This window comes from Cetorhinus maximus, chromosome 23 (assembly GCF_964194155.1).
Source record: "Cetorhinus maximus chromosome 23, sCetMax3.hap1.1, whole genome shotgun sequence".
Lineage (NCBI taxonomy): Eukaryota > Metazoa > Chordata > Chondrichthyes > Lamniformes > Cetorhinidae > Cetorhinus > Cetorhinus maximus.
In genome coordinates, this window is record NC_135901.1 from 19553212 (window position 1) to 19571286 (window position 18075).

An 18075-nucleotide genomic window follows, 5' to 3' on the forward strand; every position below is an offset into this window, starting at 1 on the left:
CACTGTGAACTTGCTGGTAGCTCAGCAGGTTGCTTGAATGAGTAAATCCCTTCCCACATGTTGAGCAGGTGAACGGCCTCTCCCCAGTGTGGCTGCGCCGATGCTCTTCCAGCTCTGACGGGAATCTAAATCCCTTCCCACAGTCCCCACATTTCCACGGTTTCTCCCAGATGTGGCTGCGCTTGTGTCTTGACAGGCCAGATGATCGGTTTGAAGCCTCGTCCACACACAGAACACATGTACGGTTTCTCCCCACTGTGAACGGTACTTTTTCCTTCCATGTTCAAAATCAAATGATATTCAGGTTATGATAAATCGAGCGAATGTCAGATTCTGCTGTGACGTTTTGTTTCTGTTTCCCGACTGCAAATCCTCCCCTTTTAATACCCTGTGAAACTGATTTAAAACAGAAAAAAAGATGTGAGAGAGAATCCACAAAAACACAAATGCAGGTTGTGAAATTGAGCTCAATGAATCTGGTAATTTGTGGGGCCGGCAACAGGAAAAAGTGACCATGAAAACTGCTGGATTGTCATAAAAACCCAACTGGTTCACTAATGTCCTTCAGGGAATGGAACCTGCCACCTGGTCTGGGTCTACACAAGACTCTAGCCTCCATGGGAGGAGAGAGAGAGGTGGGAGGTGCAGGGGGTGAAGATGTGCTTAATACATCTTCAGCTCAACCAGAACTTAGGCAGAATATCCCAAACCCTCAACATCCACTACCTAGAAGTACGAAGGTAACAAGTGTCAATGAACACCATCACCTCCAACTCACGCACCTTTCTGACTTGTCTGACATCCAGTACTGGATGAGCAGAAATTTCCTCCATTTAAATGTTGGGAAGATGAAAGCCATTGTCTCCACTCCCTAACCACCGACTCCATCCCTCTTGCAGCTCTCTGAGGCTGAACCAGACTGTTCACAATCTTGTTGTCATATTTCAGCCCAAGCTGAGCTTCTGACTACAAATCACTTAAACCACCCATTTCCACCTCAGTAACATTGCCCAGCTGTGCCCCTGCCTCAGAGCACAGCCCGGTCCCCACGCTGGCGCTCTGGGTTCCTGTTCTCATTGATCGGGAACTTTCTGATCCACAGGGCATTCTGGATAAACCAGCCGCCATCAAGACCAATCAGAGAACGGACATTTTGTTTCCCCCAGTTGGTAAAACAGAAGGTCCATGGATGGGGGTGGATATTGGACAGGAAGCACAATGAGGGGTTCAGACACTTTATTAAATACTCACAGCAGAAGCACATTAATCTGATCGGAGATCACTTCCTCAGGAGCAACCAGCGGAGTGGAGCCTCCGGAGATTCCGGTCCCTTTCCCGTCAGTATTTCCAGGAGCTGGGACACAGAAAAGAGTCTAAGTAAAAATCAGGGATTTATTTGTTCACTGTTTTAAAATGGGTCTGGGCTCACATTTGAAGTTTGTGCAGCCTGTGATTCCCTGAGTTTATTAACCCTCCCTCTCCAGACCCTTTGGGCTCTCTATTTTTGGACTCTCTATTGCTTTTCAGTGTCCTCCTGGCCTTGTTGTATCTGATCCAATAAAAACCCTCCTTACATCACACAGGGAACAGCTTTAGACACGTTCTGACTTTTCACCTCAATCTTATTCTGCTGAATGATCTCACTGACCGTTCCCTTTCTCTCGATCAGTCTGTCCATCATCTCTTTTCTGAATTTCACTCCTTCATGTTGTTCCAGGATTTCATCTCTCTGCCTTTTATTTCTTTTACTGAAGGTTCCTGTCCATAGCTGCCTCACAGCCTCATCCTGTTCCCACATATTCTCCATGTCTAAGTGCTTCCCAGCAGCCGTGCCAGCCGTGGCCCCTATTCCAGCCCAGTCACTGATCCCTCTCTTCCCTCCACCCTTTTTACTGGTGTCACTATCACAAGGACGATCGCGGTGTTTTCCCAAAACTGCCTTAACACCGGGGTCTTGGCTACTGGGTGGTCATAGTCCACCCATCTCTCTCTCCCTGCATTCTGACTTATGAAATTCCTGGATAATTCCCTTATCATCTGAAGATCAAGGTTCTTGTAGATGGGATGACATAGCCTTGGGGACGGGTGTATGGTGTTCAGAGCATATATTACAGGAACTATTTTAAATCTTGTATCACTATTTAGGCTTTGTGAGTACAAGTGATGATTAAACCATTTGTGGGACCGATTTCTTATGGCAGAGCAGATTGAGGTGTAGTCAGTGAAGCATATTGGGGTCTTGGGCTTCATAAATAGAGGTACTGAGTACAAAAACAGGGAAGTGCACCAACAGAGAGTTGTCAGGATCTGGAACTCTCTCCCTGAAAAGGTGCTAGAACCTGATGCTATGTTTAGCCTCTGCCCACTGGTCCTAGATTCCCCAACCAGTGGAAATAGTTCCTCTCTATCTATCCTGTCAGTTCCAATTAATATTCCAGAAACTTTGATCAAATCAGCTATTAATCTTATAAATTCCAGGGATTACAACCCTCACAGTGAGGTGATGTATTTTATCAGGAGGAATAGGGAGAGGGAAAATATAATTCATGGCACAGCTCTAAAAAGTGAGCAGGGACAGAGGGACCTGGGGCTTCATGGCTTTGATCTCTGAAGGTGACAGAATGTATTAAGAGAGTGGTTAGCAAAGCCAATTAGATCTTGAGCTTCATATATAGTGATATTGAGAACAAAAACAGGGAAGTTATGCTGACTTCTTTATAAAGCTCTGGTTAGGCCACAATTCGAGAATTGCATCCAGTTCTGGTCACCTCACTTTAGGGAGGATGTGAAGGTCCTTGAGAAGGTGCAGAGGAGATTTACCAGAATGGTTCCTGCAAAGGAGGTTGAGGGGAGATTGGTAGAGGTGTACGAGATTATGACAGGTTTAGATATGGTGGACAAAGAAGAGCTATTCCCATCAGCTGATCGTAAAAGGACTCGAGGACAGAGGTTTAAGATTTTGGGTAAAAGGTGCGGGAGATGAGAGGAAGAATATTTTTACACAGTGAGTGGTAATGACCTGGAGGTTACTGCCTATGAGGGGTGTGAAAATGGACATGGTGAGTGATTGCAAAAGGAAATTGGACAGAAGCATGAGGGAAATAAATTTGCAAGGATACGGGGATAGAGCAGGGGAATGGGACTGATTGGATTGCTCTACATAGCTGGCATGGACTCAATGAGCCTAATGGTCTCCTCTGTGCCATAATGACTCTGTGACTCTTTTGTGTAATCTCATTCTGTAATTTAACCCTTGGAGCTCAGATCACTCAGGTAAATATGTGCTACACCCCCTCCAAGGCCATTCTATCCTTCCTGATGTTTGTTGCCCAGAACTGAACACTGTTCTTCAGGTGTGCTCTAACCAGAGTTTGTGTCTCTCAGCACTTTTCCAGTCACACCTGAAATCTTCTCAAAATCACAGAATCACACAGTGCAGAAGAGGCCCTTTGGCCCATCGAGCCTGCACCAATATGTGAGAACACCTGACCTACCTACCTAATCCCATTTACCAGCACTTGGCCCATAGCCTTGAATGTTGGTCAAGATGTCAAGGCCCATTGGTCCCTAATGGGCCCTACTCTTTCCCTGGTTATCCTCTTCCCATTGGCATTGAAAAAAAATATTTAGATCCCTGCAGTTAAATCTTTCAGACACTGAATTGTAGATTTTTCACCAAATATCAATTTACGATTGTAGTAAAAGTTCATAATTTTATTGTCAAGGGGTTCCAACTGAAAGCTTTTGAAATTAAGGGGAAGGATCACTGATGGTGCTTTTAAAAAGGGACACTGCAGCCCTGAAAATCAGTGACATCTCCAGAATATTAAACTCCACCCAGTTATAGGGTTGTTAACATCAGCAGAAACAAAATATTGTCAGACTATCAATACTAAACAAGCTTACAAGCAGCAAGAACAGCAGGATCCAACCCCTGCAGTCACTTATGAACTTGCTGATGTCTCAGGAGGCATTGTGACTGAGTGAATCCCTTCCCACACACCGAGAGTTGAATAACCTCTTCTCAGTGGGAGTGCGTTGGTGGGTCAGCAGGTTGAAAGACTTTGCAAATCCCTTCCCACACAGCGAGCAAGTGAACGGTCCCTCCCCAGTGTGAACTCGCTGGTGTGCGATGAGGTTGGATGACCGACTGAATCCTTTCCCACATACAGAGCATGTGAACGGTTTCTCTGCAGTGTGAGTGCGTTGGTGAGCAGTGAGGTTGGATGACTGCCTGAAACTCTTCCCACAGGAAGTGCAGCTAAATGGCTTCTCCCCAGTGTGAATTCGCTGGTGTCTCAGCAGGGTGGGTAAAATTGTGAATCCCTTCCCACACATGGAGCAGGTAAATGGTCTCTCCCCAGTGTGAACTCGCTGGTGTAAAATGAGGGAGGATGCCTGTCTGAAACTCTTTCCACAGGAAGTGCAACTGAATGGCTTCTCTTCAATGTGAATTCGCTGGTGTGACAGCAGGTGGGATGACGCAGTGAATCCTTTCCCACACACAGAGCAAGTGAACAGCCTCTCTGCAGTGTGAACTCGCTGGTGTGTCAGAAGGTGGAATGACTGAGTAAATCCCTTCCCACACTCGGAGCAGGTGAATGGCCTCTCCCCAGTGTGAGTGCGTTGGTGTACATTGAGTGCTGAAGAATGCCTGAACCTCTTTCCACAGGAAGTGCAGTGGAATAGCTTCTCTTCAGTGTGAATTCGCTGGTGTGACCAAAGGCCAGATGACTGAGTAAATCCATCCCCACACACAGAGCAGGTGAATGGCCTTTCCCCTGTGTGACTGCGTCGATGGTTTTCCAGCAGGGATGGGTAACTGAATCCTTTCCCACAGTCCTCACATTTCCACGGTTTCTCCATGGTGTGGGTGTCCTTGTGTCTCTCCAGGTTGAATGATCAGTTGAAACCTTGTCCAGACACAGAACATGTGTATGGTTTCTCCTCACTGTGAACGATGTGATGCTTTTTCAGGCTGTTTAACTGGTTAAAGCTCTTTACACAGTCAGTTCACTGAACACTCTCACTCGGGTGTGTGTGTGTGTGTTGGTGTTTTTCCAGTGACACTGAAGTTCAGTATCTTTCCCCACTGACAGAACAGAGAAATATTTCTCCTTCCACATTCAAAGTCTGTGAATATTCAGGTCCTGGTGAATCGACTGACTCTGTCAGAAGATGTTTGGTTTGAGTTTCACATCTGCAAATCCTTCCCTTCTAATACCCTGGAAAACGAGTTTATAAGTCAGTTAGTCCGGGATGGAAATTCAGAACAGACAATTCTAGTTTTAATGGAATATTGTTTTCTCTCTTGTTCCCCCAAAGCTGTAAATCCCTGTCCCACACACTCTCCCTCCTCCCTGGGCTGAAATCCAAACCCATCTCCACCATTTCTTTCCTCCACTCCCAGTTTTCTCCCTCCCTCTCGTCTGCCTGGGTTCAGTTCTCCGGCTCCTGTCTGCAGACTGACAATAAAATCAATGAATTAATCATTTTCCAAAATCCATCCCTGTCAGTCCAGGATAGAAATTCACAATATTCTCTCCTCCTGCTGACAGGGACATGGATGAGCGCGCATGCGCCCTGCTGCACAAGATGGCGGTCGTTAATCCGGGCCTCTCACCGAGGAACCCGGATCGGGGCAACTGCCGCCCACAGATACCAGCGAGGAACCGGTAGCTTGTTATTCAGGCTTCAGAACGGCTCAAGGTGTTTACGAAGCCTGTCCGTCCACCCGCCGGCTGCATCTCTCCCTCAATTCCACCCTTTATCTTACCGGCTGCGGACCTGACAAACAAGCAACTTTCCTTCGCCCTCACTCACACTGCGCATGCTCCAAACTCGAGGCGGGATTGCACCTGCGCACTGATGTCCAGCAGCCACACTGCGCATGCTCCCATCACAATGCTTGGGTGATTGACGGCAGCTCTGAACCAATAGGAAGATGTGGCAGGACTGCAGGACGAAGGGGAGCGGCTGGCCCTCCAGCCAATTGGAGTGAATTGGGGCTCCCTCATTGGCTGAAACTCTGCATCATTTTGGAAGATGATTTGCCTCAAACTTTCTGTTTGTGGCTTTAAACAGATGAAACCCTGTTGGTGTGGAGCAAATATTTCAACATTTGTTACTGAAATGTGGGAACATGGTGAAACAAGGCACAAACTTAAAGGAATAACTGGGCAGACAGGGGATTCACCATTAGAACAAGGGGAGGCCTTGGTTTCAATAAATGAACCGGCAGGAGGGTTAGGACAGGTCAGGGATGAGGTTAATATTCAGAACAACACAGAATGTAAAGGAAAAACTGATCTCAAAGACAATTTGTTGTAATGTGTGTGGAGGGGACGTGCTGAACCAGATTTAAAGAGGTTAAACATGTTTTCCATATTGCACAATCACAAAGCTTCAAAGATGAGACATGAAAGCCCTCAACATTAATCATGACAAGTGGGAAGCTAATTGATGATTGATGCAACTGGAAACACCAGCTGTGGGCAGGAGTTCACCACCACAGCAACATGTCGTTTCAGAAACTCCAACACAGACAAACAAGGTGTCAGCAGAATTCATCTCGCAACACGAGTAAAGAAAACCTTCATTTGAGGCACTTTTGCTTTTACAGAATCGGCTTGTTCAGCCATCAGATGAAGTGCAGCAGATCGTCTCATCTGATCTCACCAAAGTTCTGAGGCTGCATTCCCATCATCTCTCACAGACGGACAGATGCTAAACATATGGGACAATCACATTAAAATCTGGAACTCAGATGGGGATAAGGATTGGTGTTAGGTGGGAAGGTCTGGATCAATGTCTTACTCCAGGAAGCCTTAAAATCAGAATGACAGCATTTCAGAAATTATTCCTGTGATATCAGTGATCCCATTCCTATCTGTTAGTAAGTATTTAGTGGAGACAGTAGCATGCTGGAGGATGATGTACACAAGGGTTTTCTGAACTGAGGATAATAGTGAGGGGAAAGGAAGGGATCTTGGAAAAAAAAACAGACTCTTCATGTTACAAAGGACATGGGACCTTCCGCTTGGTTTGACACAGCACACACACAAACCCACATTGATTCACTTCCTATCGATCAGGTGGACCAGGTTTTGCCTCATACCGCCAACCCGACTACTCACTAAGACTGGCGATAAAGTATCAGTATCTCTAAGGACCAAAATGTTATAGAAATTCGAGTAAACATCACCCTCCAGAGACTCAAAGCAGTTTTGACTATCTAATTCCAGCACTTTCTCTGAACCTTAATCTATAATGGACAACATCTTGAACAGACATAATGACAAAAAGCTAAGCCACCAATCGATATTAGGTGGTCTATGGCCATTCTGGTGATCAGCCCTGGTGGGAGATTTTAGACAATACAGAACATCTTTGCATAATTGCAGCCTCTACTTTCCTATTGGTATTCCGGATAATTCCCCTTATATTGATGGTCTCTGTGAAGTTCAGGCCACAGAACAGAATGGATGAAAAGATGGCTCTAAACTCCCTCTAAATCTAACCCTTTGATTTCGGTTTTGTAGCCATCTTTCCATCCATCTGCTGCCTGGCCCTTCACTCCACACAGCCTGATCTTGGTCACCTTGTGCACACTGTTATGGATAACAAGCGGGTTACAAAACAGAAAACAGAGAGAAGAGGTTAAGAGTAGCGACTCAGACTGGTAAAAGGTGGGAATTGATGTTCCACAGGAAGCAATGCTGGAACCACTGTTATTCAAATTTATATAAACGATTTGGACTCAAAAATCAGAATCCCAATTTTAAAATTTGGGAGCAGAATTACAGTAAATCACAGATAAGAATTCCCAGTTAATAAAACTTTGTTGCACAGTTCATTAAATCTTTAATTCAGTAGCAGAGTGTACAATGACACGAGGAAGTGATGAATTGATTTATTTATGAATTAATTGATTACCAAATTGGGAAGTACAGTTAATACTGAGGAAGACTGCAACAAAATCCTGGGATCTAAAACACACACTTCAATATAGCAGGGAATTCTTGGAAACATGGTGTAGGTCCTTCTTTATCTGGAGATCAAATGTCTGTTGTATAATTGTCCCAGGAGTTAAAAGGATCCTGTGAATTCCTCCTTGTGTTATTTTAAGACAGACATTACACTATTTATTTTTAGCTACGTTTTACTATGTTAAAGGTGCTATGTCAATACAAGTTGTTGTTGACATTGGCTTAAAGTAGTGGACTCAGGACTGTCACCAATAAACCTTAAAAACTTCACAGAATAATCACCACAGTCATTTTTAAACTGGAGACTTATTCCTGCCGTTTCAGTTTCAGTCAGGAACAGAGCACAGTTTTACACCAATCTCTGATTTAACAGCACGTTTCCAGACTGCCTGACTCAGGTTGTACAACCACAGTTGAAAATGAGCCTTCTACTCGGTGCCTGGGAGCTTTGAAACCCAATGATTCCAAACAGAAATCAGAGGGCTAGATTTACAGGGAGTTTGTATTTTTCCATCCATTTTTCTATGTGGCCTTGGACTGCACAGCCATCTTGGTCATCTTTAGGCTGTATGTACTGCACAGAAGTGGCTGTGACACATTTCTCACACACCTCAGGATTAATCCACATGTGGGTTTTGCTGTCAGTGAAGAAATATGAGAAAGACCAAAGTGTCATTTGTCCCTTTCAGTGTGACCCTAAAGGACTGTGTCCAGGCTGAAGTTCTGTTCCTGCTGTATGATCCTCCCCCAGATTGTCCTTTCTGAGCTCCAGCCAGGTGATGTTAAACACTCAGGTGGCAAAGACAAAATTGTACAACAATGTGTGAAAAACAAAGTTTGACATGCTATGTGACACTTATCCAGAATATTAAACAGCAGCCCATTGATATGGTTTATTAACTTATATACGAACATACGAATTAGGAGCAGGAGTAGGCCACTCGGCCCCTCGGGCTTGTTCCGCCATTCAATAAGATCATGGCTGATCTGATTGTAATCTCAACTACACATTTCTGCTGACTCCGATAACCTTTCACCCCTTGCTTATCAAGAATCTATCTACCTCTGCCTTAAATATATTCAAAGATTCTGTCTCAACTGCCTTTTGAGGAAGAGAATTCCAAAGTCTCACAACCCTACGAGAGAAAAAATAATTTCTCATTTCTGACTTAAATGGGCGACCCCTTAAAGAGTGGTCCCTAGTTAAAGCTTCTCTCAGAAGAGAAAACATCCTTTCCACATCCACCTTAACAAGACCCCTCATGATCTTATGTGTTACAATCAAGTTGCCTCTTACCCTTCTAAACTCCAGCAGATACAAGCCTAGTCTGTCCAACCTTTCCTCATAAGACAACCCGCCCATTCCTGGTAATGATCAACTAAACCTTCACTGAACTGCTTCCAATGCATTTACATCTTTCCTTAAATAATGAGATCAATATTACACATAGTACTCCAGATGTGGGCTCACCAAGTGCCCTGTATAACTGAAGCATAAACTCCCTACTTTTGGATTCAATTTCCCTTGCAATGAACGATAACATTCTTTCAGCTTTGCTAATTACTTGTGGTACCTGCACACTAACCTTTTGCGATTCATGCACTAGGACACCCAGATCCCTCTGAATCTCAGAGCTCTGTAATCTCTCACCATTAAAATATGCTTTTTTATTCGTCCTGCCAACATGGACACCGTCACATTTTCCCACATTATACTCCATTTGCCAGATCTTTGCCCACTCACCTAACCTATTTGTATCCTTTTGTAGCCTCCTTATTGTCCTCTTCACAATTTATTTTCCTACCTGTGTGTCATAAGCAAATTTAGCAACCATACCATTGGTTCCTTCATCCAAATCATTTATATAAATTATAAAGAGTTGAGGTCCCAGCACTGATCCTTGTGGCACACTAATCATCACATTCTGCTAATCAGAAAAATACCCATTTATGCCCACTCTCTGTTTCCTGTTAGCTAGCTAATCTTCCATTCATGTCAATATGTTACCCCCTACACCATGAGATTTTATTTTCCACAATAACCTTTAATGTGACATCTTATCAAAAGCCCTGTGGAAATATAGGTACAGTACATCCACCAGTTCCCCTTTATCCACAGCACCTATTACTTATTCAAAGAACTCCAATAAATTGCTTAAGCATGATATCCCTCTCACAAAACCTTGTTGACTCTGCCTCATTAACTTGACTTTATCTAAGTGCCCTGTTATAATACTTGTAACATTTTTCCTATGATAGATATTAAGCTAACTGGGCTATACTTTCCTGCTCTCTGTCTCCCTCCCTTTTCTATTTTCTTATCTGATGAGACCTTCCCCGAATCGAGCGAATTTTGGAAAATTAAAACCAACGCATCAACTATCTCACTAGCCACTTCTTTTAAGATCCGAGGATGAAATCCATCAGGACAGGGGGACTTGTCAACCCGCAGCTCCAACAATTTGCTCAGTACCACTTCCCTTGTGATTGTAATTTTCTTGAGCTCCTACCCCCCTTCCAAATCCTGATTTACAGCCATTCTTGGCATGTTACTTGTATCCTCCATAGTGAAGACAATGCAAAATACCTCTTCAATTCATCTGCCATTATTAACTCCCCAGACTCATTTTCTATAGGAGCAACCCTCACTTTGTTAACTCTTTTCATTTTAAAATATCAATATTTACTCTTACTATCTGTCTTTATATTTCTAACTAGCTTTCTCTCATTCTCGACCTTTTCCCTCTTTATTAATCTTTCAGTCATTCTTTTCTTTTTTTTAATTCTATCCAGTCTTCTGAGCTGCTACCCATCTTTGCACAATTATATTTCAGCAGAAACAAACTCCATCTGGCAGAATGAAAGAATTCAATCCTGAACAGGATTAACAGCAACAGTAACCAGATTTCAATCCTCATAGTCACTTGTGAACTCGCTGGTGTGTAATCAGATCATTTTCACTTTTAAAGGTCTTCTCACAGTCAGAACATTTAAAAGGTCTCTGACCAGTATGAGCAAGTTGATGTGTCAGAAGGTGGGATGACCGAATAAATCCTTTTCCACACATGGAACATGTGAATGGCCTCTCGCCAGTGTGAACTCGCTGATGTGTCAACAGGTCAGATGAATTGGTGTATCCCTTCCCGCACATGGAGCAGGTGAATGGCCTCTCCCCAGTGTGAATTCGCTGGTGTGTCAGTAGTTTCGATGGCCGATTAAATCCCTTCCCACAGATAAAGCAGGTGTATGGACTTTCCCCAGTGTGAATTCTCTGGTGAGTCAGAAGCCTGGATAATCGGTTAAATCCCTCTCCACACAAGGAACAGATGAATGGACTCTCCCTTGTGTGAATGCGCTGGTGTGTCAGCAGGTAGGATGACTGAGTGAATCCCTTCCCACACACGGAGCAGGTGAACGGCCTCTCTAAACTGTGAGTTTGCTGGTGCCTCAGAAAGTTTGATGAATGACTGATTGCCTTCCCACACACGGAGCAGATGACTGGACTCTGCTCAGTGTGAATGTGCTCGTGTCTCAGAAGGTTGGATGAATGAGTGAATCCCTTCCCACATACGGAGCAGGTGAATGGCCTCTCCCCAGTGTGGCTGCGTTGATGAATTTCCAGCTTTGATGGAGAACCAAATCCCTTCCCACAGTCCCCACATTTCCACGGTTTCACCATGGTGCCGGTGTCCTCGTGGCTGTCCATGTTGGATGGTCAGTTCAAACCTCATCCACACAATTTGTCCTCGCTGTGAATGGTGCAATGCTTTTTCAGGCTGTGCAATTGGTAAAACATTTCTCCTTCTATATTAAAGATTCAATGATATCCAGCTCCTGATGTATTGAGTGAAGCTGTCAGGTTTTGATGTGATGTGATGTGATCTTTCTGTTCAAGTATCCTGTAAAAGGAGTTTACAAAAGTCAGTAAGGGATAGAAATTCAGAACAGACAATTCCAGTTTCTTTCCTTTTTCTAATTCGTTCATGTGATGTGGGTGTCACTGGCAAGACCAGTATTTGATGCCCAGCTGGAATTGCCTTGAGAAGATGGTGGTGAGCCACTTCCTTGAACTGCTGCAGTCCACGTGGTGTCGGTGCTGTAAGGAAGGGAGGCCCATGATTTCAACTCAGCGACAGTGAAGGAACAGCGATATATTCCAAAGTCTGACTTATGATGGATGAAAGGTGATTGGTAAAGCAGCTGAAGATGGTTGGGCCTCGGACACTGAGGAACTCCAGCAGAGATGTCCTGGGATTGAGATAACAAAGAATAAAAAAATACTGAGAAACGTTAACTTGTGTTGTTGATAAAAGAGATACTCATTTAATTTTTCAGAGGTGACTGATTTCCCAGGGGTTCACTCTGACTCCCCTGACTGACTGACTCAGGGTCCAGTCCTCAATCCCCCGCGATTGGTGACTGAACTCGCTGCTCCTTTGCTCCTCCGGCCTCTGAGCTCCTCTTGCTGTTGTTTCCCAGGACAGTCAATGCCCGCTCTCCAACATGACCCTGTCAGATGGAGTTCAGGGGCTCAGAGGAAGAAAAGAAAATGAGGCGGTGAATCTGAGTTGGGAGAAACAAGGAGAGAAACAGGATTCAATGGAGAAACTGAGCGGGGGGCGAGCGCAGCCTCAGGAACAGCGGCTCTCAGAGGCCGAATGAGAGCGGCCGGGCCCGGCGGCCGTGCGGTGATCTCCCTGGGCTGGGGGTCGGGGCTGCCCATTAAAGTGATGCTGCAGCGCCTCCCCCATCCTCGCCGCCGCTTCCCGGTTTCTTCTCCCGTTTCCACCGAGTCCGACTCGCAACAAAGGAGCCGCCCAGAATGCCCCGCGGCTGGTCTTGTGGAGCATGCGCACTCTCAGCGCCTGGGGAAAGGCGTGAGTTGGATAGAGCGGTTTCTGGGGCGCGGGGGATTGTGGGAACTGTGGCTGCCATTAGGAACATGGTCCAGTGCGTAACCAGTGGACCGGGTATAGTGTATTATAAAAAAAAGGACACCATCTAGTGTATTGTAATCAGGAAGAAGGTCTAGTGCAGTAAGCAGTAGACTGGGTCTCGTGTATTATAAACAGGGTCATGGTCTAATGTAGTATAAGCAGGGATAGGGTCGAGCGCAGTAATCAGTAAACCAGGTCTAATGCATTATAAACAGGGACAGGGTCCAGTGCCGTAATCAGTAAACCGGGTCTAATGTATTATAAACAGGAGTAAGGTCCCGTGCAATAATCAGTAGACCGAGTATCATGTATTATAAATGTACTTACAAGGCCAGTATTTGATGCCAGTCTAGAACAGGGCCTAGTGTGATATAGGTAGATATCATTAGAGACATGATCTATTACAGTAATAATTGAGAAAAGGTCTAATGAAATATAAACAGAAACAAGATCTATTACAGTAATAACTGAGACAGGGCCTAGTGCCCTAGTAACTGTATGACTCTCAATGAATTTTTATTTTGAAACCTGCAATGTGAAGATCCAGACTGGGACAAGGACTCTTCCTCTTCAGGAGCTTCCTCCAGAGGGGATGGACTGAGACCTTCTCCAAGGCCGTGCCCCATGGGCCCACGTGAGTTTGTGTCTGTTTCTTACCCCGTGATTTAATTGCCTGTCCGGGACCCTGGTTTTCGGTGGCTCCGGTTAACCAGTTCCTGTTGGGCTGCGGTCCTGGAGTTTCAAAAAGATAATCCTGGGGTTAAAGTAGCCCGGCCTCGCAATCTAAAACATACATGTTAGCCTCTGGTGTGTGAGGAACAGGAGCACCACAAGAGAAAGTGAAAAGTTCTAATGTGAAGCTGTCTAAAGTCTTGTTATAATTCAGGGATAATGTGTGTGTTTTAGGCTGTGCGATCATCCTGACTGTGAAATGGGATTCCTGTTGGTCATTTTCTATTCATTTTACGGAGGTTCTGGGTTTAGATTTCTTTCTGTCTCTCTCCAGCTTTCTTTCTCCGTTTATTTCTTCACTTTGCGCTATTGAAGTCTTGAAGAAATAATGGCAAGTGAATGGAAAGCCTGTTTGTGAGATAAACCCACAGCAGGGGAAGTGAGCTGCAGAAGGGGCAGGGGAAGACTTTACACATGGGGAGAGGGGGGCAGGAGTTTGAGAAGGTAGGAATCACAGAGGGGGCTGTTGAAGGGGGAGATTATACAGAGGGGGTGGGAGGCTGCTGTTGATTTCGGAGGGGGGAAATTAGAATGAACGTGGGGACAGGGTGCTTCTACATGTTTGAAATAGAGAGGATTTGCAGCTGCATGTTTTAAATGGTGAATGTAAATGAATGAATAGCTGACTGATGATATTATACCGAAGTCCAGAGAGATACAGGGTGGGTTGGGAGGTGGAGGGTGGTGCTGGAAGGAGTGCAGGGACTGTTTTGATGGCGGGTTGGGTATTATATGGGGGTTTGAGAGAGAATATTGAAGTGGGCAAATGCGGGGTTAAAAATGGCACGTGGAATTTGGCGGCCACAAAAGAAATGACAGCGATTAAATGATGCGGAGATGGAATAATCGCCTGTTGATAATTGCAGGGAGGAAAAGAATGGGGGTTGGATAGTTGCGGGAGGGAAAACAAAAGAGTCTAGATTTGGATAAGAGTATTTTGTGTCCTATATTACTTATATGGGATAAGTTATAATGAAGAATCTTGCTAAAGTAAAGAGTTGAAGTCTATTTTCTGAATTGTAAAACAGGGGAGAGCGCGAACGCAGTCCCCCACCACTACAAATTTTGCAGTCGAGTATCCCGCATTTGGGGATATCGCAGGCATCAGCACACCCGAAGTGCAATGGGATAGCCTCGTCCTGGGAGAACTTTTTTTTTTTTGTAAAAATATACTTTATTCATAAAATATCTTCAATCACATTCCAAACCATTTCAAAAACAACATTACAAGGGTACAATCCAGGTTAAACTTTTACAAAATGTATCACCAGGTGCATCAGTACAAACAATATTACAATCATTTACAGCCTTTCATTTTGGTCTGTACAGCCCGAGGGGCTCTAAACAGTTCCCAGTCTCTCGGTGCGCTGTGGTAGAAAGGTCTTAGACAGCGACCCTTCCCCATTGCGCCTTTGCGGCAGCTGCCCCAAGCTTTAGTGCGTCCCTCAGCACGTAGTCCTGGACTTTGGATTGTGCCAGTCCGCAACAATCGGTCGGGGACAACTCTTTGTGCTGGTAGACCAACAAGTTTCGGGCAGACCAAAGCGCCTCTTTCACCGAGTTGATGATCCTCCAGCTGCAGTTGATGTTTGTCTCGGTGTGTGTCCCTGGGAACAGCCCGTAGAGCACAGAGTCCTGTGTCACAGAACTGCTCGGGATGAACCTCGACAGCAACCACTGCATCTCTCTCCAGACTTTCTTTGCAAAGGCACAATCCACAAGGAGGTGGACAACGGTCTCTTCCCCACCGCAGCCACCTCGAGGGCAACGTGCAGAGGGGGTGAGCTTCCTGGCGTGTAGGAAGGATCTGACGGAGAGGGCCTTTCTCACCACCAGCCAAGCTACGTCTTGGTGCTTGTTGGAAAGTTCTGGCGATGAGGCATTCTGCCAAATGACTTTGACAGTCTGCTCGGGGAACCATCCCACAGGGTCCACCCTCTCCTTATCCCTCAGGGCCTCTAGGACGTTACGTGCTGACCACTGCCTAATGGACTTGTGGTCAAAGGTGTTTTTCTGCATAAATTTTTCCACCAGGGACAGGTGGTACGGCACGGTCCAACTACTTGGAGCGTTCCGCGGCAGCGTGGCCAGACCCATCCTTCGCAACACCGGGGACAGGTAGAACCTCAGCACGTAGTGACACTTGGTGTTTGCGTACTGAGGGTCTACGCACCGCTTGACGCAGCCACACACAAAGGTGGCCATCAGTATGAGGGCGATGTTGGGCACGTTTTTTCCCCCTTTATCTAGAGGCTTGTACATCGCGTCCCTGCGGACACGATCCATTTTCGACCTCCAGATAAAGCGGAAGATGGCTCGAGTGATCGCCATCGCGCAGGAGTCTGGAATGGGCCAGACCTGCGCCACGTACAGCAACAGCGAGAGTACCTCACACCTGATGACCAGGTTCTTACCCGCAATGGAGAGGGAGCGTCGCTCCCACATGCCCAGTTTCCTTTTCACCATAGCCACTCGCTCCTTCCAGTTTCTAACGCATGCCCCGGTCCCTCCGAACCATATCCCCAGCACCTTCAGGCCGTCAGCCCTGACAGTGAAGGGGACAAAGGACCGGTCAGCCCAGTTCCCAAAGAACATGGCCTCGCTCTTCCCACGATTTACCTTGGCTCCCGAGGCCAGTTCGAACTGGTCGCAGATGTGCATCAGTCTGCGCACCGACAGCGGATCCGAGCAGAAGACGGCGACATCGTCCATGTACAGGGAGGCTTTTACCTGAGTGCCTCCACTGCCAGGGATCGTCACTCCTCTTATGCCCGGATCCTTCCTGATGGACTCGGCAAAGGGTTCTATGCAACACACGAAAAGGACAGGCGAGAGAGGACAGCCCTGCCTGACTCCAGATTTAATCGGAAAGCTATCTGTTTCCCACCCATTGATTGAGACTGCGCTACTGATGTTAGTGTAGAGCAGTTGGATCCAATTTCGAATTCCCTCCCCAAAGCCCATTTTGGAGAGCACATCCCCCATGTAGGTGTGCGATATTCTGTCAAAGGGGAGAACAACCTTTTTTTTTTTTTGTAAAAATATACTTTATTCATAAAAATCTTCAATCACATTCAAAACCATTTCAAAAACAACATTACAAGGGTACAATCCAGGTTAAACTTTTACAAAATGTATCACCAGGTGCATCAGTACGAACAATATTACCGTCATTTACAGCCTTTCATTTTGATCTGTACAGCCCGAGGGGCTCTAAACAGTTCCCAGTCTCTCGGTGCGCTGTGGTAGAAAGGTCTTAGACAGCGACCCTTCCCCATTGCGCCTTTGCGGCAGCTGCCCCAAGCTTTAGTGCGTCCCTCAGCACGTAGTCCTGGACTTTGGATTGTGCCAGTCCGCAACAATCGGTCGGGGACAACTCTTTGTGCTGGAAGACCAACAAGTTTCGGGCAGACCAAAGCGCGTCTTTCACCGAGTTGATGATCCTCCAGCTGCAGTTGATGTTTGTCTCGGTGTGTGTCCCTGGGAACAGCCCGTAGAGCACAGAGTCCTGTGTCACAGAACTGCTCGGGATGAACCTCGACAGCAACCACTGCATCTCTCTCCAGACTTTCTTTGCAAAGGCACAATCCACAAGGAGGTGAACAACGGTCTCTTCCCCACCACAGCCACCTCGAGGGCATCGTGCAGAGGGGGTGAGACTCCTGGCGTGTAGGAAGGATCTGACGGGGAGGGCCTTTCTCACCACCAGCCAAGCTACGTCTTGGTGCTTGTTGGAAAGTTCTGGCGATGAGGCATTCTGCCAAATGACTTTGACAGTCTGCTCGGGGAACCATCCCACAGGGTCCACCCTCTCCTTATCCCTCAGGGCCTCTAGGACGTTACGTGCTGACCACTGCCTGATGGACTTGTGGTCAAAGGTGTTTTTCTGCATAAATTTTTCCACCAGGGACAGGTGGTACGGCACGGTCCAACTACTTGGAGCGTTCCGCGGCAGCGTGGCCAGACCCATCCTTCGCAACACCGGGGACAGGTAGAACCTCAGCACGTAGTGACACTTGGTGTTTGCGTACTGAGGGTCTACGCACCGCTTGATGCAGCCACACACAAAGGTGGCCATCAGTATGAGGGCGATGTTGGGCACGTTTTTTCCCCCTTTATCTAGAGGCTTGTACATCGCGTCCCTGCGGACACGATCCATTTTCGACCTCCAGATAAAGCGGAAGATGGCTCGAGTGATCGCCATCGCGCAGGAGTGTGGAATGGGCCAGACCTGCGCCACGTACAGCAACAGCGAGAGTACCTCACACCTGATGACCAGGTTCTTACCCGCAATGGAGAGGGAGCGTCGCTCCCACATGCCCAGTTTCCTTTTCACCATAGCCACTCGCTCCTTCCAGTTTCTAACGCATGCCCCGGTCCCTCCGAACCATATCCCCAGCACCTTCAGGCCGTCAGCC

General features: G+C 46.3%; 3 protein-coding genes and 1 non-coding gene across 4 annotated transcripts in view; 1 reads left to right on the plus strand and 3 right to left on the minus strand.

The window, feature by feature from the left end:
• The window catches only part of LOC144697870 (uncharacterized), a 139273-nt gene extending 134053 nt beyond the window's left edge, over nucleotides 1-5220 (minus strand). The window contains exon 1 of the mRNA XM_078569840.1: nucleotides 4004-5220. Coding sequence (XP_078425966.1) covers nucleotides 4004-4866 — 863 coding nt within the window. The 5' untranslated portion in view covers nucleotides 4867-5220. The remainder of the gene's footprint in view (nucleotides 1-4003) is intronic.
• Nucleotides 1-18075, plus strand: part of LOC144697286 (uncharacterized) — a 229749-nt gene that overhangs the window by 83588 nt on the left and 128086 nt on the right. The window lies entirely within an intron of this gene.
• LOC144697148 (uncharacterized) lies at nucleotides 10645-11847 on the minus strand. Its single transcript, XM_078568995.1, has one exon. The coding sequence runs from the start codon at nucleotides 11692-11694 to the stop codon at nucleotides 10909-10911; it is 786 nt and encodes a 261-aa protein (XP_078425121.1). The 5' UTR covers nucleotides 11695-11847; the 3' UTR covers nucleotides 10645-10908.
• Nucleotides 14683-14846, minus strand: LOC144698583 (U1 spliceosomal RNA). The gene has a single exon (XR_013580531.1). It is a non-coding gene; the product is annotated as a U1 spliceosomal RNA (small nuclear RNA).